The sequence below is a fragment of the Aquarana catesbeiana genome, linkage group LG04, assembly GCF_042186555.1.
Source record: "Aquarana catesbeiana isolate 2022-GZ linkage group LG04, ASM4218655v1, whole genome shotgun sequence".
NCBI classification, from domain to species: domain Eukaryota; kingdom Metazoa; phylum Chordata; class Amphibia; order Anura; family Ranidae; genus Aquarana; species Aquarana catesbeiana.
The window spans coordinates 130,261,195-130,287,724 of NC_133327.1; the positions used below are offsets into that span (position 1 = coordinate 130,261,195).

Here is a 26,530-nt window from a genome sequence, read left to right on the forward strand (position 1 = left end):
GTGAGTTAGATCCGATGCGAGAGCCTACACAATCTTGCTGGTTTCTGCATCGTATATGTGTGAACCCAGCCCAAAGGCTGTAATACATGGTTCAGATTTTCTCCGATTCAAGGACTGCTGGTACCACCTGGCTAAACAAAATGTGATTGAAAAATTGATTTTTGTTGAAGAAGCTAAATGGAAAATTGACAGCCGAGCAGTGCCATCTCCAATCAGATGCAGTTATTTTTTGGGTATTCTGAGAGCATTCTGTCAGAATACAATAGCTGACAGGTAAGATACCACCATTCGCAGTGTGTTCATGTATGAAGCAGTCTGTTTGATTTCTTCAATCTATAAAGCTGGCCAAAGACTACTCATTTTTTTTCCATCCGCCAGCAGGCTGATCAAAAAAAAACTGAATGGATTCCCCCCTCCACACAATGGAGGAGTCCTCCCCACTGCGCTATTGTATTGTAACAGAGGGATGACTCCTCTGTCAGAGTACACTAATTATGCAGTGATCGAATTAAAATTTACCAACAATACTGTTCGAGAGGAGTTGATCATTAGATGAACTCCCCTTGAACAAGGACTGCCACAGATGGATCAAGTTTTCCTGCTGAATCGGCTGAATTTTGATCCATCTATGGCCAGCTTAGTAAAGCTGGATACACACTATACAATTTTCTTTAATTTAATTTTTTACTTTATAGTTACCAAAACCATATAATATGAGGTCACACCTTAAGAGTTTCAAGTTGTATGCAATCAGGTAGGCCCTCGCACTACATGGTTGAAGGAAAATCTAAAGGAAATCAAACCACAAAAGTTGTATTAGTGTGTATCCAAGTGTATGGCCTACTTAAAGTTCACCACAAACATTGCAATCTAATTGTACAATCTCCTTTAGATTTACCAACAACTATGTACTACTCAATACAACTCAGTACTCTCCTCCTTCTGCCCTGTTACCACTGATGAAGTTGATAAACTCCTCTCCATGGCCCACCTCACCACCTGTCCCCTGGACTCTGTCCCCGCACAATTACCACCTTCCCACCACCTTCCCACTCTATCCTAAACTCCCTAACCCACATCTTCAACCTCTCCCTCTCCTCCGGAACCTTTCCTTCCCTGCTCAAACATGCACTGGTTACCCCCATACTTAAAAAAAACCCTCACTAGACCCCACCTGTTTGAATAACTTAAGACCCATTTCCCTGCTCCCATTTGCCTCCAAGCTCATCGAACGCCTTGTCCATGACCGAATGAGTCGCTGCATCACAGACAACAACCTTCTCGACCCCCTACAGTCCGGCTTCCGTCCACAACAAACTGAAATTGCCCTACTAAAACTCACCAATGGCCTACTAACTGCTAAAACCAATGGCCATTACTCCATACTCTCTGTCCTTGGACCCCTCCTATTCTAGCTCCATACGTCTTCCCTGGACCAGTTGATAACCTCCCATGGCTTCCAATACCATCTCTACACCGATGACACCCAGATCTATCTCTCCAATCCTCAACTCACCCCCTCGATCTGCTCACGGATCTCAAACTTACTAAATGACATATGTGTATTGATGTCACACCACTTTCTCAAACTCAATCTTTCTAAAACTGAGCTAGTAATATTTCCTCCATCACACACTGCAGTTATTAGACCCGTTTCTGTAGGACAGACAGCTGTACACACTACCTGAAAGTTGTCCAGTTCCTGCTGAACCAGACAATTTTCGGTCATGACATGACTAGAGTTCCCAGCACCTGGGGGTGGAATTTTTGGTACCTTTGGGGTGTCCCATCTGTGACTGCTGCCCCTCCCTGCCAATCCCTTCACTGGCTTCCCCTACCCCACCCACCGTATAAAATTCAACATGCTAACCACAACATACAAGGCCATCCACAACATTGCACCCAGCTACATCACCAACCTTATCTGCAGATATCGCCCAAATTGTCCCCTCCGCTCATCCCAGGACCTCCTGCTCTCTAGCTCCCTTGTTACCTCCTCTCATGCTCGCCTTCAGGACTTCTCCAGAGCCTCTCCCATCCTCTGAAATTCCCTGCCCCGGTATATCCGATCAGCCCCTAATCCACCTTTAGGAGATCCCTGAAAACTCACTTATTCAGGGAAGCCTATCCCACACCCACCTAACAACTGTCCCCAAGCCACCCCCATCAAATCATTCTCTGCATCTATTACCTTTTGTACCACCACCCCCTCCCTTTTAGAATGTAAGCTCTATGAGCAGGGCCCTTCTGTCCCTTCTGTATTGTACTGTACTGTAATTGTGCTGCCCCCCCTCTACATTGTAAAGTGCTGCGTAAACTGTTGGCGCTATATAAATCGTGAATAATAATAATGTACTACAAGGCAGGGTTGTGCAGTCAGGTGAGGCAGGGTGAGTGTGGGCATATGAAGCCCAATCGCAAAAAAACTGTTTCATGAATAAAAAAACTGCAACACTAACGTTAGCCCGTTTTTTTTTTTTTTTTTTTTTTTGTATAATGTGAAAGATGATGTTACGCCGAGTAAATAGATACCCTAACATGTCACACTTCAAAATTGCGCACACTTGTGAAATGACGCCAAACTTTAATACTTATAAATCTCCATAGGAGACGCTTTAAAATTTTTTACAGGTTACATGTTTAGAGTTACAGAGGAGGTCTAGTGCTAGAATTATTGCTCTCGCTCTAACAATCGCGGCGTATGTAACCTGTATGTATCTGGCTCTGATACTAGCCAGTTCCTCCCAGTCACTGACCTCACCGCACGTCCCTGCTACAAGGGCCTGCCTGATTAAATTCAAATTGGTTGGACTGATTAAGAATGTTCTTGTATTATATATTTATAGTAAATCTAAAGTTGATTGTACAAAAAGTGTATGGTCAGATTGTAACGTATATGGTGAGCCTGTGTGTGTGTATATAACACCTAATATTAATTTTCTTATAATGAAAGATGATTATGGCAATAATTGCACCAACATTTTTTTACTTAAAAATCAAAAAATGTATCCTCCAATGTAATGACGAGATGCAGCGGTTATGACTGTCATGTAGATGAGAGATGAAATGACCAAATTAAATGCGGATTTAGAGATTTTATACTTCTGCTGTGTATTTCTGAGTTTCTTTACATCCAAAAAATAACTTTTGCAAATATTGTGTATATTTATAAAAGGGCCTAAGAGTGGCCCTTTTATAAAAACAGAAATTCACAGAGTTGTATTTTATGCATTTTTTTTTTTAATTAAATATTCGTAATGAGCGTCATCACAAGTTGTTTGAACTTGGGCAGATGGTTGTGATACTTGTGCTAACCCCAGCTGAGTTCTTTTCTGTACGAGTAGGAAGGGCACAGATAATAAATCATTGGAGATGCAGCACACGTCCCCTTCATTTATATCCAAACTAAGACAAATGAACCACAAAGAAAAAAATGATGATAGCCTCTCCCTGTACGAAGGGTCACTTTGCCATCTGTCTGTGTGCATGATGTTATGGGCCCATTCAGCCTTTGTGTAATGCTGTGGAACAGATCGGCCACTACGTATGGGATGAACCAGCTGTCTTCTTTCTTTATGCTACAGTAAAATCTGTCTTGTCTTCTACTTGTTTAGAATCATCTGGGAATTAAAAAGGAGGTTTCAATGATTCCTAAAATAAGGCACAGTTTGCTGTTGATTAAAAAAAAAAAAAAAAAGTAGTTACTCCGTTAAACCGAAAATGTTTTTTTTTTTTCCCCTAGTTTTGAATAGAGTGGTGAGGGGTTAGAACCCCTGTCAGGTTTTAATTGCCGTCTGAACCTGCTATTTATTTATTACAGGTACATATATAGCACCATCAATTTACGTGTATATGTGTGTGTGTATATATATATATATATATATATACACAGTGGGGCAAAAAAGTATTTAGTCAGCCACCAATTGTGCAAGTTCTCCCACTTAAAAAGATGAGAGAGGCCTGTGATTGTCATCATAGGTATACCTCAACTATGAGAGACAAAATGTGGAAACAAATCCAGACAATCACATTGTCTGATTTTTGAAAGAATTTATTTGCAAATTATGGTGGAAAATAAGTATTTGGTCAATATCAAAAGTTCATCTCAATACTTTGTTATATATCCTTTGTTGGCAATGACAGAGGTCAAACGTTTTCTGTAAGTCTTCACAAGGTTGTCACACACTGTTGCTGGTATGTTGGCCCATTCCTCCTGGCAGATCTCCTCTAGAGCAGTGATGCTTTGGGGCTGTCGCTGGGCAACACGGACTTTCAACTCCCTCCAAAAGTTTTCTATGGGGTTGAGATCTGGAGACTGGCTAGGCAACTCCAGGACCTTGAAATGCTTCTTACGAAGCCACTCCTTCGTTGCCTGGGCGGTGTGTTTGGGATCATTGTCATGCTGAAAGACCCAGCCACGTTTCATCTTCAATGCCCTTGCTGATGGGAGGAGGTTTGCATTCAAAATCTCACGATACATGGCCCCATTCATTCTTTCATGTACACGGATCAGTCATCCTGTTCCCTTTGCAGAGAAACAGCCCCAAAGCTTGATGTTGCCACCCCCATGCTTCACAGTAGGTATGGTGTTCTTTGGTTGCAACTCGGCATTCTCTCTCCTCCAAACACGACGAGTTTTGTTTCTACCAAACAGTTCTACTTTGGTTTCATCTGGCCATATGACATTCTCCCAATCCTCTTCTGGATCATCCAAATGCTCTCTAGCAAACCTCAGATGGGCCCAGACATGTACTGGATTAAGCAGGGGGACACGTCTGGCACTGCAGGATCCGAGTCCCTGGCGGCGTAGTGTGTCACTGATGGTAGCCTTTGTTACGTTGGTCCCGGCTCTCTGCAGGTCATTCACTAGGTCCCCCCGTGTGGTTCTGGGATTTTTGCTCACCGTTGTTGTGATCATTTTGACCCCACGAGACGAGATCTTGCGTGGAGCCCCAGATCGAGGGAGATTATCAGTGGTCTTGTATGTCTTCCATTTTCTAATTATTGCTCCCACAGTTGATTTCTTCACACCAAGCTGCTTGCCTATTGCAGATTCAGTCTTCCCAGCCTGGTGCAGGTCTACAATTCTGTTTCTGGTGTCCTTTGACAGCTCTTTGGTCTTCACCATAGTGGAGTTTGGAGTGTGACTGTTCGAGGTTGTGGACAGGTGTCTTTTTGTCTTTTATACTGATAACAAGTTCAAACAGGTGCCATTAATACAGGTAATGAGTGGAGGACAGAGGAGCCTCTTAAAGAAGAAGATACAGGTCTGTGAGAGCCAGAAATCTTGCTTGTTTGTAGGTGACCAAATACTTATTTTCCACCATAATTTGCAAATAAATCAGACAATGTGATTGTCTGGATCTGTTTCCACATATAACTCACATTCATACAGTACATATACTAAAGCCAGTTTAGACAGTAGTCAGTGAACTTGCCAGCATGTCTTTGGAGTGTTGGAAAAAACCGGAGTACCTGGAGGAAACCCGCACAGGGAGAACATGCAAACTCCAGGCAGGTAGTGCTGTGGTTGGGATTCAAACCAGCAACTGTAGTGCTGCTAGGCGAAAGTGATAACCACTTAGCCACTGTGCTGCCCATTAGGAAGTGTTCTTATTAGGAAGATTCACTCTTGATTCTCATTTTAGCCAGAATCGTGCAGCTCTACTGTCACTGTACTAATGACACTGGCTGGGAACAGGTTAACATCTAGGGTGACCAAGGGGTTAAAAGTGTTCCTGCCTAACTATGTGTAATGTGTGTAAAGCGTGCTGCTTTTTACTTATGATCCTTTGCAGGGATGAGGGACTTTTTTTTTTTCTTCTTTGAAACCGGGATGGAGGCACTACCCCGTTCCTCACTTAAAGTCCCAAAAAATCCTATTGTTACCTTTGCAGGGATGAGAAGCTGAGAGATTGCTATCTCTGTACAGAGCTCTGCGTTGTTTGTCAACACAGAGCTCTGGGCTGTAATTGTACATAGCTGATCAGCAGGTCCCGGCCGTGAATCGGGCTCCCTGACCTGCTGACAGTCTCCCGCTATGTATAATCGAAAACCTCTCTTCTGTGAAGGGGCGGAAGTCAACGTACACATGTCTGCTGACACTCGCTGCCATTGAAAGCGAACCTGCCTGCCTAAAATAGATGGATGTGGGACGTATCGGATGGCAATGGACAGGCGGTTCATTTCCATTGCCCCATAGACAAGAGCATGCGCATTTGGATAGCATTGCACCTGCAATTAGCACATCACGGGTGCAATGTGGGCTCCTGTAGACATGTCCTCTGGCTTTTAGCCTGTACCTCTGTAGAGGCTTTCTGTTTGAAAGCCAGAGGACATGTCAATGAAGTACAAGAGCACTCATAAGTGCCCTTGCAGCCCATTGCTACAAGTCCATCTGCCATGGTGGTATGAAAGTGACAGCAGGTGCAGGGAGAAGAACACCCACCCGCTGTCACAGGTGAAGGAGGATTGGTGGGAGAGGCGACAGGACCTGGAACATGTTACATGTTCAACCCTAAATATGGATGGAATATATTACATGTTGCAAAGGTGAACCTATCCTTTAATGCAGAATAGGGCTGCCTCCAGATGAGCCTGCTCTATGTTTGTGTATTGCTATTCTGTATCTGTCATAGAGTTAGGAATGTGGATAGATTTATGTATAAGGGAAGGCAAACTGGAAACTAAAAAATAAGGAAAAAATCTTAAAATGACCTAATCTTTTAATGTATTACAGGATCTGTTCATGCGACAGACTATTCAAATGCCAGTGGGACGGCGATTTTTGATCCTTACTTGGTAGGTAATTTAAAGCAATGCCACTTTTATTGGTACCGCTGTCTTCCCCATAATGTGGGACTTGTTTCACTGATAATCCTTGTGGTCACTGTAGGTGATCTGCAGTAGATTTTAGGTTTTCTACTTGCATGGACCCTCTTGGAGGGAATACTTGCCAGCCAGGCCGTGATGGCTAATACAAATAAAGCAGTGTTGCCGTTGAGGAGGATAAAGCATATAATCTGAGCCTTACTATGACTGCACAGGTTGCGGTGGTGTTACATATTGGATTGAGGAACATTTATGCTCTCTCATTCTTTAAGCAGTTTATATAGCCGGGATGAAATGTTTTTAAATTCATAATTCAAAAATAACCCACAGGAGAGTAACGCTTGACTTACAGATTGATTCGCAAGTGTGGCCATACATTTCACACAGGTGCTACAGTGCTGGAGTTTCTGGTGATTTATAGGTTAAACATACTCTCTATGCTCTTAAAGTGGTTGTAAAGGCGGAAGGTTATTTACCTTTATGCATTCAATGCATGAAGGTAAAAAAACCTGTGTGCTGCTCCCCCCACAGCCCCCTCTAATACTCACCTGAGCCCCCTCTCGATCCAGTGATGTGCATGAGAGCCTCATCTGTCCCGGGACTCCCTCTTTTCATTGTCCCCGACTGCTGTCAATCACAGCCAGTGAGAAGAAAGCTGGGGGTGGGGCTGAGCCACGCTCTGTGTCTTATAGACACATAGAGCACTGCTCGGGAGTGAGCACGCACCAGTGCCCTCATAGCAAGCGGCTTGCTATTGGGGGCACTGGTCAAGGGGGAGAAGCCAGGAGCGCTGATGGGGGACGTGAGAAGAGAAAAGCCACTACACAGAGCAGGTAAGTATGACGTGTTTTTTTTTTTTTTGTTTAAAAAGCTGAACCTTTAATACCACTTTAATGACCTAACTGCTTCTTGGTCCTAGACTCAATTTTCACATTAACCCCCAAGCATCCCACCACCTATGATCCCAATTTGCAGCAATGATTATTGCTTCATCCAATAAGTGCGTGTGTCATAACCCTAGGTTCACACCTGTGCCTTTTTTTAGTGTGTTTTGCAGTTTGCAGAAACGCACTACAGTCCATTTAACATGGTTTCCTATTGTACAAGTTCACACCTATGCTTTTTGCGGCCATGCGTTTTTGGAAAGGGTAGGGGACTTTTTTCCCACGATTTGCGGGTAATAGACTTCAATGGAACCTCACCAAAAATGCAAGTGTTGTGTTTGTGATGCGATTTTTGATTTGTTTTGTTTTTTTTAAACACTGTATATAGATGGTTGCTAAGCAGAGGGCCGGGAAGCCGGCCGCCGCATCCTTAACAACCAGTGAGTCATCAGCTGTCAGCAGGCTTCCCCACTCCAAAGCTGAATGTAAAAAAAAAAATATTGCCGGCAAAAACAAAAAAATCATGAAAAAAATGGCGTGGGGTCCCCCCCCACAGATTTATACCAGGCCCTTCTGGTCTAGTATGGGTTCGGAGGGGACCATTAATGCACACTCCCCCCCCCACGCCAACATTTTTTTAAAAAAATGGTGTGGGGTCCCCCGCATAATCCATGCCAGACCATTAGCCGAGCATGCCACCGCGTAGGTCAGAAAAGGGAGGGGACGAGCAAGCACCCCCCTCCTGAACCATACCAGGTCGCATGCCCTCAACATGGAGGGGTGGGTGCTTTGGGGCAGGGGGGGCTTTGCGCCCCACCCCGAAGCACCTTGCCCCCATGTTGATGAGGACAGGGGCCTCTTCCCGACAACCCTATCCTACCAGGCGGCATGCTTGGATAAGGGTCTGGTATGGATTTTTGGGTGGGACCCCACTTTTTTTTTTTTTTTTTTTTTTTCTAACATTCAGCTGAAATGTTGTTCATCGGTTAAGGACGGCTTCCCGGCCCCCTGCTTAGCAACCAGCTATATACAGTGCGTTTAAAGAGAGAGAGAAAAAATAAGTAAAATGAGTAAAATGCAAAATGCATGAAAACTGCATGCAAAAACGCATTAAATACCTGGGTTTAAAAATGCAAAATGCACTGCAAAACGTGCCTGAAAAATGCATCAAGCGCAGCAGCATAGATGTGAACCTAGACTAAATGAGTACACCCTAACAGATTAAGCCCCGTACATACACACGATCAGAAAATCGTACAAAAAATACTGCTTTCGAACCGATCGTACGATAATCTGATCGTTAGTACAGAGATTTTCGAGAGCCTATCACCACAGCTCATCCGATATTATCCGATCGGACATGCAGATCGTACGATTTTCGTTTAATCAGTACAGCTGACTTTCGAAAATACAATACAAATGCATTACAACACATGACATCACTCTCAAATTTTTATTCTGTTGTACGAGAATTTCCGTGACTTTAGTAAACTCTTCAGGTTCGATCTGAGATTAGCATGCAAAAAAACAAAACGAACGATCATTCGTCCGATAATCTCGTTGTGTTACGGGCATTAGGAGCAGAGCTAAATTTTAGACAACAAAATCCTAATTAACAAGAATTCAACTACAGGTGAGTCTAATTATTCATTAAAGAGGTGTCCAGCAGACAGTTGATTATAAAAGGGTGTTACTTAACAAAGAAAACCCCTTCCATTTCATGCTGTCAACAAGAGAAATGTCACAAGGCCTGAGAAAAAAAATAATTTCTTTACACAATGAAGGTGAAGGCTACAAAAGATCAGCAAAGCATAAGGCCCCTTTCACACGATCGGACTGTTCAGGTCCGCCTGTCAGTTTTGACGGTGGACCTGAACGGGCGCTCCATGTTAGTCTATGGAGCGTCGGATGTCAGCGGAGACATGTCCACTGACATCCGACCCGGTCCGATCCACTAAAAGCAGAAGGATGGCCCTACGTCCAGGTCCATCGCTATCGGATCGGGTGAGATCTGATGAAAACGGATATGCTGTCCGTTTTCATCCGATCCCTCCATAGGCGGCAGCGGCGCCTGACAAGCCCCTCCCCGCTCAGTGAGCAGAGAGGGACCTGTCATCCGCTGGCTCAGCGGAGATCAACGGACAGATCTCCCGCTGAGCCGGCGGACCGAGGCGGGCTCCGTAGAAACGGAGTCCGCCTCGTGTGAAAGGGGCCTTACTTATCAGTTAGAATACTGTAACAAAAGTGATACAAAAATGAAACAAAGATGGAACTGCAACCATCTCACAGAGACGTGCAGGCTAACTATGGAAGTTAACACCTCGACAGGCGCGTCTTCTGATAAGAAGGGTTGAAGAAAATCACCATGCAAGTTCACTGCAGTTAGCTAAAGAATTAGAAAGCCTAACTGGGATGATTGTTTCCCGTGACACAATACGGCGTATACTGCAGTGGAATGGCACGCATGGGTGTCATCCTAAAGCCTATGCACAAAAAAGCCCACCTAGGTTTTGCCAGGGCCCATTTTGAAAAAGAAGACTACTGGGACCCTGTACTGTGGAGTGATGGGACCAAGATAAATGTTTTTGGAACCAATGGCTTCAAACCTGTATGGCGTCTCACAGGTGAGTAGTACAAAGGAAAATGCATGGTACCTACAGTGAAACATGGTGGTGTCAGTGTCCTCCTGTGGGGCTTCATGAATGCCGGGGGGGATGCATTTCATTGATGGTATCATGAATTCACAGATGTACTGCTCTATATTAAAAGAGAAGATGCTACCATCACTCCGTGCCCTTGGTCGTCATGCACTGACAATTATCCAAAACACACATCTAAGGCCACTTTTGTTTTTGTGAAGAAGAACAGGGTGAAAGTGATTCAGTGGCCAAGGATGTCTCCTGATCAGAACCCAATCGAACAGCTATGGGCAATTCTGAAGAGACAAGTTGAGCATCACTGATGTTGCCAACTTGTTCATTCTATGACTGGAGCAGTAGTGTATTTAGGTTTTGTGCTGCCCTAGGCCTGACTAAACTCGTGCACCCCAAAATTTAAATATGACCCACCCCTTCCTGTCAAGGCCACACCCCTTGCTGTTTAAGACCCGCCCTGAAATTTTCGAGTGGGGACACTAGTTCTGGGGGAATGGATTCCCTTAATTTGCATAGATTTCCTCTCACTTCCTGTTTGGCTATGGGGCAGGAAGTGAAGGGAAATCTCTGCAATGGGACAGAGATGGTAAAAAATAAACTGATAGGGGCTATAACCCTCCCTTATTCTATCCAAAATGAAAAAAAAAAGTGTTGCCTATAGTTCTACTTTAAGCACAAATTTCTGATAATTTTATGGAGAGGACTAAGAAGATATAGCCATGCCAATGGTGCAGCAGAAAACATATAGCACAGTGAGGAAGGTTTGTGGTCCAGGATGAGAGGAAAGTCAAAATTAGAAGCGGCGCCCCCCCACAGTTGCGGAATGCCAGCTGCCCGCATACCGGAAGCAGTGCGGCCGCTTTATGGGGGTGCTAGACTAATTTGCCTCTCAGCCCAGTCCGCCCCATAAGACTGGTGCTACGTTAACAGTGTAGCAAAAAGCGGTGGGGACTCTTTCCATGCTGCCCCCTTGCAAAGTGCTGCCCTAGGCCAGGATACAGCGTTGGCCTGGAGGTCATACAAAATACCAGACGTAGTAGTTTTTGTTGTGGGGTGGTATTCCTTTTTGCAGCAACTAATTTGAGTAAAATAAGATTTTGTAATCTAAGTTATATCATTAAACTTTCATGTAGTGAGCTAAACAAATGTTCTATAAAACTCAGTTTTATTTTTTTATATATATATATATATATAATATAACATAATATAACATAATATATGTGTGTATATATATGGAAACGTGGTTTGTTTTTAAGGGTTGCCAGCCCTTTATCTAAAATGGAAACTAAAAGTTCACAAAGCCCACGCAGGGATTTTCAGCAACACAACAGATAATGATAATACTAAGCCACTTGGCTCACTCTTCAGCAGCTCCATTGCTATTTTGAGGAGTTCTTTTGGGTCCAGCTCTCCTTACCCTCTGGGCCTTCCTGACTCCCTCAGCCTTTTTTTTGCAGCACCCATCTACACGGGCCCACTCCCTGGCCTCTCAATAGGGGATCTCCAAGTCTCGCAAGTGGGTCGCTTCTTCTAATGGGAGTTCGCCTGTCTCCTGAACCTTGGCCAGTCCTCACTTTTAACAAGTTTGAAGCACACACATACAGCCTGTGGGGCTTCAGTAAGATCTGGACACAGGATTGAAGACTTCTTTCCACCCAAATCTCTTTCAAGTCTCTAAGCTTCAGCCCCCAACCTGGGATTACAAAACACAAAGAAAACTGAAACCTCAGTTGTATTCCTTTCAATAAAAGAGATTCCTGTTTGAACTTACATACAGCCTGCCTGGTGTTTGTTCTGAGCTACACAACTGGATTAGAACGGCACATAGCTGTAGTTCTAGTCCCGGAGCATCGGATGACCGAACCATCAGATGTTGCGATCTGCAATCTGATTCTATAGCTGCAGAGGAGTGTCGGGAGAGTGGAACCGAGCGAGCAGGGGCTCGTTACACTCAGTCTTCTCCACTCAGACACAGTACTCTGGAGCCTCGCACTCTGCATGAGCGCGAACCCTGTGTGGCTTTTTCCTATACTCACACTGTGGCAGGGCGTAGTGCTGTTACTATACAGTGGTGGCAGAAATTGTAGACATTTTTTGACATGTTGGTGTTTTGCAACTTTGAAGGCTTATAGGAAATGTTATTTTGCACCAAATGCAAATGTTTTTATATCAATTTAACCACTAGCTGCCCGCCCACTGTCATATGACTGCGCGGGACAAGGCAGCTCTCGTTCTGGGCGGACGTCTTATGACGTGATCGCCTTCTCAAGCCTCTAGGGGGCGCACGCTCGCCCGCCGCGTCAATGGGGACCCGATGCGCGTGCCCGGCGTCCACGATGCGCGCAGGGCACCTGCGATTGCCCAGTAACTGAGCAGGACCGTGGATCTGTGTGTGTAAACACACAGATCCACGTCCTGTCAGAGGAGAGGAGACCGATGGTGTGTCCCTTGTACATAGGGACACCGATCGGTCACCTCCCCCAGTCAGTCCCCTCCCCCCACAGTTAGAATCACCTCCCTAGGACACACATTTAACCCCTTGATCACCCCCTAGTGTTAACCCCTTCCCTGCCAGTCACATTTACACAGTAATCAATGCATTTTTATAGCACGGATCGCTGTATAAATGTGAATGGTCCCAAAAACGTGTCAAAAGTGTCCGATATGTCAGCCTCAATATCGCAGTCACAATAAAAATTGCAGATCGCCGCCATGACTAGTAAAAAAAAAAAAATAATAAAAATGCTATAAATCTATCCCCTATTTTGTAGACGCTATAACTTTTGTTCAAACCAATCAATATACGCTTATTTTTTTTTTTTTACCAAAAATATGTAGAAGAATACATATCGGCCTAAACTGAGGAAAAAAATTGTTTTAAAAAAAAAAATTGGATATTTATTATAGTAAAAAGTAAAAAATATTGTGTTTTTTCAAACTGATAAAAAATGATAAAAATGTCATTAGGGTGCAGTGTTGCATGACCACGCAATTGTCATTCAAAATGCGACAGCGTTGAAAGCTGAAAAATGGCTTGGGCAGGAAGGGGGTGAAAATGCCCTGTATTGAGGTGGTTAAAGACAATTTAATGCTAAATTTAATACAAAACAACAAAATGCAAATTATATGCAGGGAATACTGCAGTCATGCTGAACATACTGTAATGCACCTATGGTTTCAATGTGCTATCAGTATTTAGTAGGGTAGACTTTATTCTTCTTGCTTTGTGCACTGGTGCACAATCATGTTGGGAGCATGAAATTGTCCAAAATGTGTTGGTATGCTGACGCCTTAAAAAGGCAAAAGTTATAGCGTCTACAAAATAGGGGATAGATTTATGGCATTTTTATTATTTATTTATTTAAATACCCAAGCAAAGAGAGCTGCCATACGATAAAAAAAGTTCTGCTGCTCATTAAATTATTGTGTGCATTTGGCCAGCAGTGAACAGTAGGATATTTTTTTATGTGCTTGTTGGACAAAGGGAGGACATAGGAATAAATGTCTTTCTGAGCACACGAGCGATGGGAAGCCCTCTGCCTATCTTCATTTGTTACATGATCTATATACAGGGGGAACTAGGTGGCGCTGACTTCGCTGTACAGAGGTTTTACAGTCTGCAGGGTCAGAAGTTATTCTTTTTTCCCCCTAGTAGTAACCCTAAACAGCCCACATCAGGCAGGGAATTTAGGACACCCTTTAACAGTTACATGATATGACAAGTTAAATGAAAAGGGCCACATCTGGCCCTCTTGAACACAAGTTTCTCTGCACAGTCCGCAGTAAAATAAACTATGGGAAGGTGTCACTCATCTCTAAAGTATATACTTTGCCCTGAAGATGCCTCTAAACAGAACTGCTGAAGTATTATATAGGAAACCAGATCTGTGGCTCTAAGCTTTTTATGTTCCAAAGCTATAGCTGAATCAGGTATTTTCAAAATGCCCATGGTTTCCTCCGGGTGTTTTTTTTGTTTTTTTGTTTTTTTCCAGGTTATCTTGTCACACTATGGGCACATTAAGATCACTGGTACACCACCACACCGATGAGGAAGATTTTCCTGGCAGAATCATGTATTCAGTCTTTGTATTGCTTGCTCTTTTCTGTCCCATCAAGGAATAGATGTTGTGTAGTTAAAGAAAAAATAAAGTTTTAATGCTTTACCTCCTTTTTCTGTTACAGATGTGTTGGAGCTCTTTTCTCTGCTCTGTACTGTCCATCCCCCTCTCAATATTTCCTCCTGTTGAGGACACCAGGTAACACCAGACATACTTCACATATTTATCATCATGCCATGCTTCTGCTGCAAGTCTCTCCCAGGGTAATCATGACTTTATATTCTGTGTCTGCAGCTACAGCTTTGGAGTAGTAAATCCCAGCATATTTGGAACGCCAATCCCCATACGGGCACTGGTGAGTAATTATAACTAGTTCTTAAACTAACAATATTATGGAGTACTCAGATGTCACTGATTTGTCATAAATGGTTAATACACCCATAAATCATAGTAATTGCATCTTCTTTCCTGACAGGTGGCTGACCAGCAAGCTGCAATGTTTGGCCAGTGTTGCTTTGATGTAGGAGATGTAAAGCTGACAATGGGAACAGGAACATTTATGGCAATTAACACAGGGAACAATCTGCACACCTCTATAGCAGGTAGGTGGTGAGAACATAAACTAGCTTTTCTGCACCAGGTTCTCCAGGGCATGCTTTTATTAAAAAAAAAAAAAACTCCCAACTATACGGACTGACACTATAAGGTAGGTAAGGTTTGGGAAGATTGAGTCCTACCTTCTCCTCATTCGCCTTTTTCCTTCTTCCCAACCTCCCCTTCCCCTTTGCCCCTTTTTTGTTTTTTTGTTTTTTTTTGGCATACCTCTGGACATCATGGTCCCCAGTCCCAGTTCCTATCAGGTGGTGTTCTCAGCTACATTATCTTGAGTACGGAAACCTGTTATTTTATAGCTCTTTATGACCCCTCCATCCATTCTGAGTTAAGAAAGATTTGTTGTTCTTTTTAGGCACTTTCTTATCATGCCTATTCTTTGTTATCCTAAAACCTAGCACACACTTTTCATTTTCTTTTTTCGTTCAACCCAGTGGGCTAAATGGAAAAAAAACTGAAGATCTCGGTGGGAGATCCTGTACTAAATATGCGTTGTTAATACAGCGATTATGTTCTGACAGGGAGACGCCCGTCCCCCCACCAGAATACACCGGTCAACGCTCTCAGCAATTGGCTGAGAGCACTAATTGGATGCTGATTGACCGACCTTTTTCAACCATGCCCCTTTGACAGAAGCGGGCCAGAAGGCCAGCTTCAGTTGGACCGGCTGCCGTGTACATGGGCCAAATGCCGTCCGGTTTTTCGGCCCATGTGTACAGCCCTTAATACTACACCTACCTTGGTTGTGCTGTACTCAATCGTCAAGGAATCTTGCATGTTCCTGTACCAAACCGGTTTATATGAAGAAAACACAACAAAAATTAATTTAATGAAAAAAAAAATGGCTTTTTTTAGCAGTTGTATGTCTAACTTAAATTACAAAGGGTCAAGAAGAAATCCTATTTTTATCTGTTTCCCATCTGACAGGTCTGTATCCCCTGGTTGGCTGGAAGATAGGCAACGAAGTGGTATGTTTAGCAGAGGGCAATGCTTCAGACACCGGAACTGCTATAAAGTGGGCACAAAAGCTTAGTAAGTGCTAAGTAAGTCATAAGTCACATAATATCACAAGCCAAGTGACTGGAGAGGATCAGACTGATCACCCTTTGTGGTTTTGAATTTATAACATAGGGTGTTCCACAAATGTTCTATGGGCAGGGTTATTCATAGACCAAAAGGGTCTTGCATGAAATAATATTTATCATTTATGTAACGCCCGTACATTTTAGTATTTGACAGTTGTATAAAGGCGTTTTGCACTACATACTCATGACATTATTGCGTATGGCCATTTTCTACATTATTGGGTTGGTTTACCTACAGGTTAAGATGGCTCAGATCACTCGGCACAACATGACTAAAGATCAGGAGGTGATCTTTTTTTACAGGTGGAGTCCTTCCTCCAGAAAATACTGCAGCCGGCTAAAGTATCCCTCCCCCCGGTACTTTTGGGGATCTTCCATATATTTTTGAATACAGTTGTATCCTCTTGCATAGCTAGTTTTAGTCTACCTTGTGAATAAACCTCTGCTCACTGCCATTTAAACATGTGGACATTCGTTCTCTTTTTTTCAAGCGTTTTCCCCTAATTTTTACTTGGTGATCCTGCCATTAACCTACTTCCTGTCATAGGGTGACAGCACTCATACACTGTACTGTATCTATGAAGGAGCAGTGTTGTCACCATAGGACAGGAAGTGTTAGGACTACAGAACACCACCTACTCTCCTCATATGGGGGGTTGTTCTGTGGTCCACATAGATGAGCTGTGCAGGAACATAATACTACCTGAGATAACACTGCACAGTGTACAAGACATAGGGCAGCATTGAATTTTGGGTATGACCAAATGATATTTTTTGGCACTTATTAAAGAGTTCGAGTTATGCTCATAAGTTTACATACCCTGACAGAATTTATGATTTCTTGCCCGTTTTTCAGAAAATAGGAATGAAAACACTTTTCTTTCACTCATGGTTAGTGTTTGGCTGAAGCCCTTTATTGTTAATCAATTGTGTTTACGCTTTTTAAATCATAATAGCAACAGAAACTACCCAAATGACCCTGATCAAAAGTTTACATACCCCAGTTCTTAATGCCGTGTATTGCACCCTTTAAAGGGGGGACACTAAAGGTTTGGGTTTTTTTTTTAAATAACAAACATATCATACTTACCTCCACTGTGCAGCTCGTTTTGCACAGAGTGGCCCTGATCCTGCTCTTATGGGGTCCCTCTGCGGCTCTCTCGGCTCCTCCCCGCATCAGATAACCCCCTGGGAGAAGCACTCTCCTGTGGGTTACCTTGCGGGTGCGCTCCCGAGTCCAGCATTTGGCGTCCATAGACGACGAATGCAGGATTCGGCCCCGCCCCACGGCGGCCGCTTCATTGGATTTAATAGACAGCAGCGGGAGCCAATGGCTGCGCTGCTATCAGTCTATCCAATCAAGAGCCGAGAACCCCTGCATAGAGAGAGTGCATCCCTGTGGGACAAGTTTGAGGGTTCGTGTAAGTAAAACGGGGGGGGGGGGGGCTGGGGGGCCGGTCAACGACAGGTGTTTTTTCACCTTAATGCATAGGATGCATTAAGGTAAAAAAACACGAGCCTTTAGTGTGCCTTTAACATCAATGACGGCTTGAAGTCTTTGGTGGTATTTGTGGATGAGTCTCTTTATCTTCTCAGATGGTAAAGCTGCCTATTCCTCTTGGCAAAAACCCTCAAGTACCTATACATTCTTGGGCTGTCTTGCATGAACTGCATGTTTGAGATCTCTGCAGAGTGGCTCAATGATATTGAGGTCAGGAGACTGAGATGGCCACTCCAGAACCTTCACTTTATTCTGCTGTAGCCAATGACAGGTCGACTTGGCCTTGTGTTTGGATCATTGTCATATTGGAATGTCCAAGTACGCTCCATGCGCAGCTTCCTGGCTGATGAATGCAAATGTTCCTCCAGTATTTTTTTGATATCATACTGCGTTCATCTTGCCATCAATTTTGACCAAATTTCCTGTGCCTTTGTAGCTCACACTTCCCCAAAACATTAGCGATACACCTCCGTGTTTCACAGTAGGAATGGTGTACCTTTCATCATAGGCCTTGTTGACTCCTCTCCAAATGTAGCATTTATGGTTGTGGCCAAAAAGCTAAATTTTGGTCTCATTACTGCAAATGACTTTGTGCCAGAAGGTTTGAGGCTTGTCTCTGATCTGTTTGGCGTATTATAAGCGGGATATTTTGTAGTAATGGCTTTCTTCTGGCGACTCGACCATGCAGCCCATCTTTCTTCAAGTTCCTCCTTTTTGTGCAGCTTGAAACAGCCACACCACATGTTTTCTGAGAGTCCTGTATTTCACCTGAAGTTATTTGTGGGTTTTTCTTTGCAACCCGAACAATTTTCCTTGCCGTTGTGGCTGAAATTTGAGTTGGTCTACCTGACCGTGGTTTGGTTTCCACAGAACCCCTCATTTTCCACTTCTTGATTAGAGCTTGAACACTGCTGATTGGCATTCTCAATTCCTTGAATATCTTTTTATATCCCTTTCCTGTTTTATAGAGTTCAACTACCTTTTCCCGCAGATCCTTTGACAATTCTTTTGCTTTCCCCATGACTCAGAATCCAGAAAGTGCAGCACTGGATGAAAGATGCAAGGGTCTGTCAGGAGTCCAGAAACTCATTGACCTTTTATACACACACACTAATTACAAGCAAACAGATCACAGGTGAGGATGGTTACCTTTAATAGCCATTCAAAGTGTCAACTTGTGTGCATGTTATCAGGCCAAAATCACCAGGGTATGTAAACTTTTGATCCGGGTCATTTGGGTAGTTTCTGTTGCTATTATGATTTAAGAAAAGTAAACACAGTTGATTGATAATAAATGGTTTCAGCCAAACACTAACCATGAGTGAAAGAAAAGTTTTTGTGTTATCATTTATACTCTCTGAAAAATGGCAAAGAAATCATAAATTCTACCAGAGTATGTAAACTTATGAGCATGACTGTATAACAAAAAAATTTTAATGGTATATTTAACAGGCCAAAAGAGAACAAGTAACAGCTATTTATGGGTAGGCTTAACATACACTTTAAAGAAGAATTCCAGGTATGAATATTTTATACACAGTTACACTGGTCTAGCTTTGACCAATGTAACTATGTATATACCAATGCCAATGCCCCTGGAAGCTGAAAATCACTAAAATAGACACCCCTAATTCAGAAATCTCCACTTTCTTCCGGGTCCCATGCTAAGCGGCTGCCCTGTTGCATTATGACCATAGGAGGTCGGTTCCTCAAGACGGCCACCATTCAAAAAATGCTTCGCATTTTCTGAATGAATGCAAATCATTCTTTGATTGGATGAGATGGGGGCAGTGACATCACATGGAAACGAATGGAGATCACTGGGGTAGTGGTGATTTCCAGCTTCCAGGAGGATTGACCAGGTATGGTATATGCATAGTTACATTGGCTTGGAATTCTTTAACTCTTAAAATGCACTTGACAGATTTATACCATAGCTGGTGGCCCTGTAGCACCAGAGATCCTAACATTTAGAAATGGCATTCCCATATGACTGATGTTATAACTGTGAACAGATGGCTTTTTAAGTACTTTCCTGTCTCTTAAAGATCTCTACACAGATGTAGCAGACACAGAAGAAATGGCTAAAAGTGTCCCAGACTCTGGAGGAATTTACTTTGTACCCTCATTTACAGGTTTACAGGTATAATATGTGTCCAGTGATTCCAGAAGTAATATGTGTTTGCTTTCAATCTTGATCAGAGGTGGCGCTGTCGCCCAGTGTCAACTACATACTGACCTTTCTTGCATCGTACTGTGGTTTATTTATTAGACATAGCTGTTTGTTGTGTGGGCTGGTTCTTTCAGTGCAGAAATAATAGCTGATATGTGGCACATTCTTTCTAACACCCACACCTGTAACAAATCTGGCTTGGCTGCATTGCATCCACACTGTAGGAGGTAATTCTTTCAGGTCCTGGTTAAAGGGTCAATGCACAAGGAAAATAAAAGATTCCTGTAACAAGCACAATCATTCTTAATTTTTTAGATCTGTCTCTGGCTACATTTGTTGCATTTGTAAATTTGTATTATATGCATGTACATCTCGCTCTGAGACAGAGATTATGCATATAGCTTGTGTTGTCTGCTTGTAACTTGTCTGTTTTCTCCCTTCCTGCTGCCGGTACATGTATGTAAGTGTTCATCTATTACTATAAAACGTAAAAGGCAGGGGCAGGGAGTGGGTTCCCTTACTCAGCACTTTTTCTCTTTTAGGCGCCAGTGAACGATCCCTATGCGTGTGCATCATTCATGGGGCTAAAGCCTTCCACCAGCAAAAGCCACCTTGTTCGGGCTATACTGGAGTCTGTGGCATTCAGGTATAGATTCATGGCATGCCCAAGTCATTGTGTGCATGTTTTTTAGCTAACCTATAAGGCCTCGTTCATTTGTCAGTTTTTTCTGTATGCGTTCTGCAAGGGCACAACAAAAAACAATTGCTCTCTATGTGCCCTGTTCACAACACTGGTATCATGTGCAGATTTTTTCTGCGCAGGAATCTATAACGTGTATACAGCTTTCTGCACTGGAAAAAGACTGACATGACATTAACATTGGTGTGAATAGGGCACATAACTGACAAACGTGAAAACTGATGTCAATGTGCATAACGACTCACTGAAACATGCATGTAAACTGATGTCTCTGCAAGTGAAATATGCACGGTTTTCCCATCAGTTTTCATAAGGGTATGGTGTGAACGGGCCCTAAAGCAAAAATTTAGTATATCAATCTGCAAGAAGTTGAAATGTTTCTATATTATATCAAATAACAATCTTAATGCAGAACTAAACATGACAATTTAACGGTTTTAGAAAACTGTTATTGTATGTTTTCACCAGCACTTCGCTGTTGAAAACTGATTGCCTTATGTTGGCTCTCAACCAAACTGTCAAGTCTTCAAATGGCTGGTGTCCTATCTCACATGTGCAGCACCATGGACATTGTAGATCAGGCAAAAGCTGGCAGCTTTCTTGGCTTTGAAAGGTTGGAGGGTTTTATTTCCAATTTAAAGCCCAACTCCATGTTGGATAAATGGAGAAGCGTTAGAGCAGGGGTAAGCAACTCCTGGCACTGGTACCGCAAGCGGCATATGAAGCCTCTTTTGCTGGCATTCGACTCCCTTCCCATCAGCAGAGCAGCGCAGGGAAGTGTCAGTGAGACAATAATGCATTCCAGTCTCAGAATTCCCCACACTGCACCTGCACTGAGGGGGAGGCACTGCGCCCCCACACATTGTAAAAGATGGGAAACATTGTTTGGTTCTCTAACTTTTCTGTAGCTGCAATCATCAGCTTTTGTGATAGAGAAGAGATTGGGTGCAGTTCTGCTAGGGGCCCTGTTTCCAGGAGGAGGAGGACTGTCATTGGCCAGTGCTAAAGTCAATCACAGTCCTGCTAGCCCCGTCCATTACCTCAAGGAAGATGACTTGCTTGGTTGCCACTACCAATCTCAGAGAGAAGGGATTTCACTGTGATTGAGAAAACCACAATCATGTGACAGTTTGTGGAATTACTGTTGAGCTTCTGGGAACTTTGTTGAAATTATTCCTGAACCTTTGCATCACTTACTACTGAATACAGGCACTCTGTGTCCCTTTAAGTCACAGCCAGTATTCAGAGCAATGAAAATTACACCCAACTTTTCCTGTGGCGCAGAACGGCACACTTTCTCAGCTGTGGAAGCCCAACTTATGATCCTGCACACAGGCCCACTGCTTTCAGAAAATGCCCCTGACCCGAGCTCGTCATTGCGCATCCATTCCAGATGCTTGTATGTGACATCACACACATTATATACATCACATACAAGCACGTGGGATGGATGCAAGAGTTGGATCAGCAGGATGAGTGTGCCAGGACAGGGAGATGTGTCTCATCTCTGCTTCCTTTCACCACTCTGCATATCATAGAAGACAAAAGGGTACAGCGATGCAGCAGATGAACAGGAGGGGTTCAGAGGTGGGACAGATGAGCAGGAGGGTACAGTCGTGGGGCAGATGTTTACCTCTGCTGTTCTATCTATCTAATAGATAGATAGATATATTCGGATGAGGCCTTAGAGTTTTCTTTTTTCTTTTACAGAGCAGTTCACTTCAACAGTGTGATAATCTCATTGCATTTATTTTTTTATGGAAAGACTAGGAGCAGATCAGTATATGAGCTGAAGATGCATTTAGCATACAATGGGGACAGAAAGTATTGAGACCCCCTTAAATTTTTCACTCTTTGTTATATTGCAGCCATTTGCTAAAATCATTTAAGTTCATTTTTTTTTCCTCATTAATGTACACACAGCACCCCATATTGACAGAAAAACACAGAATTGTTGACATTTTTGCAGATTTATTAAAAAAGAAAAACTGAAATATCACATGGTCCTAAGTATTCAGACCCTTTGCTGTGACACTCATATATTTAACTCAGGTGCTGTTCATTTCTTCTGATCATCCTTGAGGCTGGGTTCACACTGGTCCGACAAACGCTCCGACATTGGGAGCTCATGTCGCCTGACGTGTGAAATTTAATGTTTCCCTATGGGAGCCGTCCTAACTGGTCCGACACAAGTCGTTCCGACTTTAGAAATGCTCCCTGTACTACTTTGGTCCGACTTTGATCCTACTTCAGTCTATTGACTATCATTGAAGTCGGATCAAAGTCGGATCGCCGTCTCGCATGATCCGACTTCGACACGCGACTTGTGCTCAGATGATCTTGAGGGGGAACTCCGTGCCAAATTTAAAAAAAAAAAACGGCATGGGTTCCCCCCCAAGAGCATACCAGACGGTCTGGTATGGACCTTGAGGGGAACCCCCTACGCCGAAAAAACGGCGTGGGGGTCCCCCCCCCAATCCATACCAGACCCTTATCCGAGCACGCAGCCCGGCCGGTCAGGAATGGGGGTGTGGACGAGCGAGCGCCCCCCCCCCCTCCTGAACATACCAGGCCGCATGCCCTCAACATGGGGGTGTTGGTGCCTTTGGGGAGGGGGGGCGCGCTGCGGCCCCCCCACCCCAAAGCACCTTGTCCCCATGTTGATGAGGACAAGGGCCTTTTCCCGACAACCCTGGCCGTTGGTTGTCGGGGTCTGCGGGCGGGGGGCTTATCGTTATCCGGAGCCCCCTTTAATAAGGGGACCCCCAGATCCCGGCCCCCCACCCTATGTGAATGAGTATGGGGTACATCGTACCCCTACCCATTCACCTAGGGAAAAAGTGTCAATTAAAAAAAAAAAACCACAGATTTTTAAAGTAATTTATTAGACAGCTCCGGGGGTCTTCTTCCGACTTCGGGGGTCTCTCCGGTTCTTCTCCGCGCTCTCCGGGTCTTCTGCCGGGCTCCTCCGCTATTTTCTGCTCTTTTGCCGCTCTTTTGCTATAGCGGAGGAGCCCGGTCTTCTGCCTTCTGCCCTCTTCTCTTCTTCCAATGTTGACACGACGCTCTCTCCGGCTGGAATGCACTCTGGGCGCTCCGCTCTGACTTATATAGGCGGTGACCCCGCCCCCTTATGCCGTCACAGTCCCTGGGCATGCTGGGACTGTGACGTTTTAGGGGGCGTGGTCATCACCCGATGACCATGCCCCCTTATGCCGTCACAGTCCCAGCATGCCCAGAGACTGTGGCGGCATAAGGGGGCGGGGTCACCGCCTACATAAGCCATAGCAGAGCGCACAGAGAACATTCCAGCCGGAGAGAGCGTCGTGTCAACATTGGAAGAAAAGAAGAAGGCAGAAGTCCAGGCCACCGCTAGCAATAGAGCTGTAGAAGATAGCGGAGGAGACACCGGAAAGACCCCGAAGTCGGAAGAAGACCCCGGAGCTGTCTAATAAATTACTTTAAAAACCTGTGTACTGTGTTTTTTTTATTGACACTTTTTTCCCTAGGTGAATGGGTAGGGGTACGATGTACCACATACTCATTCACAAAGGGTGGGGGGCTGGGATCTGGAGGCCCCCTTATTAAAGGGGGCTCCGGATTCCGATAAGCCCCCCGCCCGCAGACCCCGACAACCAATGGCCAGGGTTGTCGGGAAGAGGCCCTTGTCCTCATCAACATGGGGACAAGGTGCTTTGGGGTGGGGGGGCCCCGCAGCGCCCCCCCTCCCCAAGGCACCAACCCCCCCATGTTGAGGGCATGCGGCCTGGTACGGTTCAGGAGGGGGGGGTGCTCGCTCGTCCCCACCCCCATTCCTGACCGGCCGGGCTGCGTGCTTGGATAATGATCTGGTATGGATTGGGGGGGACCCCACGCCGTTTTTTTCGGCGTAGGGGGTTCCCCTCAAGGTCCATACCAGACCTAAGGGCGTGGTATGCTCCTGGGGGGGGAACCCATGCCGGTTTTTTATTTATTTAAAATTTGGCGTGGAGTTCCCCCTCAAGATTCACACCAAGACATCCGACATTGCGTTATTTCCTGCCCCCTGCTGTAGCCCCTCCCATTGTGTGTTAGTATACTTGTCCTTTGACCAATTAAAACTATCTGAAAAGTCGGATCAAAGTAGTATCCTGTTCATGAAAGTCGGATGGATGTAGGACCAATGTAGGATCAATGTAGGACCAATGTAGGACTGATGTCGCAGAGCAAAGTAGGATGAAAGTCGTACTACTGTTGTGTAGTATAGTGTGAACCCAGCCTGAGATGGTTCTACACCTTCATTTGAGTCCAGCTGTGTTTGATTATACTGATTGGACTTGATTAGGAAAGTCACACACCTGTCTATATAAGACCTTACAGTTCACAGTGCATGTCAGAGAAAATGAGAATCATGAGGTCAAAGGAACTGCATGAAGAGCTCAGAGACAGAATTGTGGCAAGGCACAGATCTGGCCAAGGTTACAAAAAATTTTTGCTGCACTTAAGGTTCCTAAGAGCACAGTGGCCTCCATAATCCTTAAATGGAAGACGTTTGGGACAACCAGAACCCTTCCTAGAGCTGGCCGTCCAGCCAAACTGAGCTATCGGGGGAGAAGAGCCTTGATGAGAGAGGTAAAGAAGAACCCAAAGATCACTGTGGCTAAGCTCCAGAGATGCAGTCGGGAGATGGGAGAAAGTTGTAGAAAGTCAACCATTACTGCAGCCCTCCACCAGTCGGGGCTTTATGGCAGAGTGGCCCGGCGGAAGCCTCTCCTCAGTGCAAGACACATGGAAGCCCGCATGGAGTTTGCTAAAAAACACCTGAAGGACTCCAAAATGGTGAGAAATAAGATTCTCTGGTCTGATGAGACCAAGATAGAACTTTTTGGCCTTAATTCTAAGCGGTATGAGTGGAGAAAATCAGGAACTGCTCATCACCTGTCCAATACAGTCCCAACAGTGAAGCATGGTGGTGGCAGCATCATGCTGTGGGGGTGTTTTTCAGCTGCAGGGACAAGACGACTGGTTGCAATCGAGGGAAAGATGAATGCGGCCAAGTACAGGGATATCCTGAACGAACTCAGAGTGCTCAGGACCTCAGACTGGGCCAAAGGTTTACCTTCCAACAAGACAATGACCCTAAGCACACAGCTCAAATAATGGAGTGGCTTCACAACAACTCCGTGACTCTTCTTGAATAGCCCAGCCAGAGCCCTGACTTAAACCCAATTGAGCATCTCTGGAGAGACCTAAAAATGGCTGTCCACCAACGTTTACCATCCAACCTGACAGAACTGGAGAGGATCTGCAAGGAGGAATGGCAGAGGATCCCCAAATCGAGGTGTGAAAAACTTGTTGCATCTTTCCCAAAAAGACTCATAGCTGTATTAGATCAAAAGGGTGCTTCTACTAAATACTGAGCAAAGGGTCTGAATACTTAGGACCATGTGGTATTTCAGTTTTTCTTTTTTAATAAATCTGCAAAAATGTCAACAATTCTGTGTTTTTCTGTCAATATGGGGTGCTGTGTGATCTTAAATGATTTTAGCAAATGGCTGCAGTATAACAAAGAGTGAAAAATTTAAGGGCGTCTGAATACTTTCCGCCCCCACTGTACATTCTCATCTACTAACATGTGACATCAACGGTTACTGCAATTTTTGTTTGTCATCTCTTGCAGAAAAAATCTAGTACCGTGTAGAATCTCCAGCTTTAACAGCTCACTTTATTAAAAACCAGCATTAACTGCAACTATATGCAATCCCTAATGTCCATTCCAGTACAACCGAATACTACTAAACATGTACAGTATACAAACATATTCTATGTTGGAGACTGTGGATGATTAATTAGTAAATTAAAATGTTATGTGATATGTCAGTAATGGAGGAATCTGAAAAATGCATAGCAACTTCAGCTACATCACGGACATACCTCTGTCAGTTATTTTTACTTCTTCTTACTATGAAGTACTGTCAAAAACTGCTCCAGGTAACAAAATAAATCATTAAATGAACTGTTAATGGCATTTGGGCATGGATACTATGTAAAAG

General features: G+C 44.1%; 1 protein-coding gene across 1 annotated transcript in view; it reads left to right on the top strand.

Annotated features, from left to right (window-relative positions):
* GK5 (glycerol kinase 5) overlaps positions 1-26,530 on the top strand; it is a 96,342-nt gene that overhangs the window by 61,827 nt on the left and 7,985 nt on the right. The window contains exons 7-13 of the mRNA XM_073625630.1: positions 6,740-6,801; positions 14,552-14,625; positions 14,722-14,782; positions 14,903-15,029; positions 15,967-16,071; positions 19,674-19,768; positions 20,341-20,444. Coding sequence (XP_073481731.1) covers positions 6,740-6,801; positions 14,552-14,625; positions 14,722-14,782; positions 14,903-15,029; positions 15,967-16,071; positions 19,674-19,768; positions 20,341-20,444 — 628 coding nt within the window. The remainder of the gene's footprint in view (positions 1-6,739; positions 6,802-14,551; positions 14,626-14,721; positions 14,783-14,902; positions 15,030-15,966; positions 16,072-19,673; positions 19,769-20,340; positions 20,445-26,530) is intronic.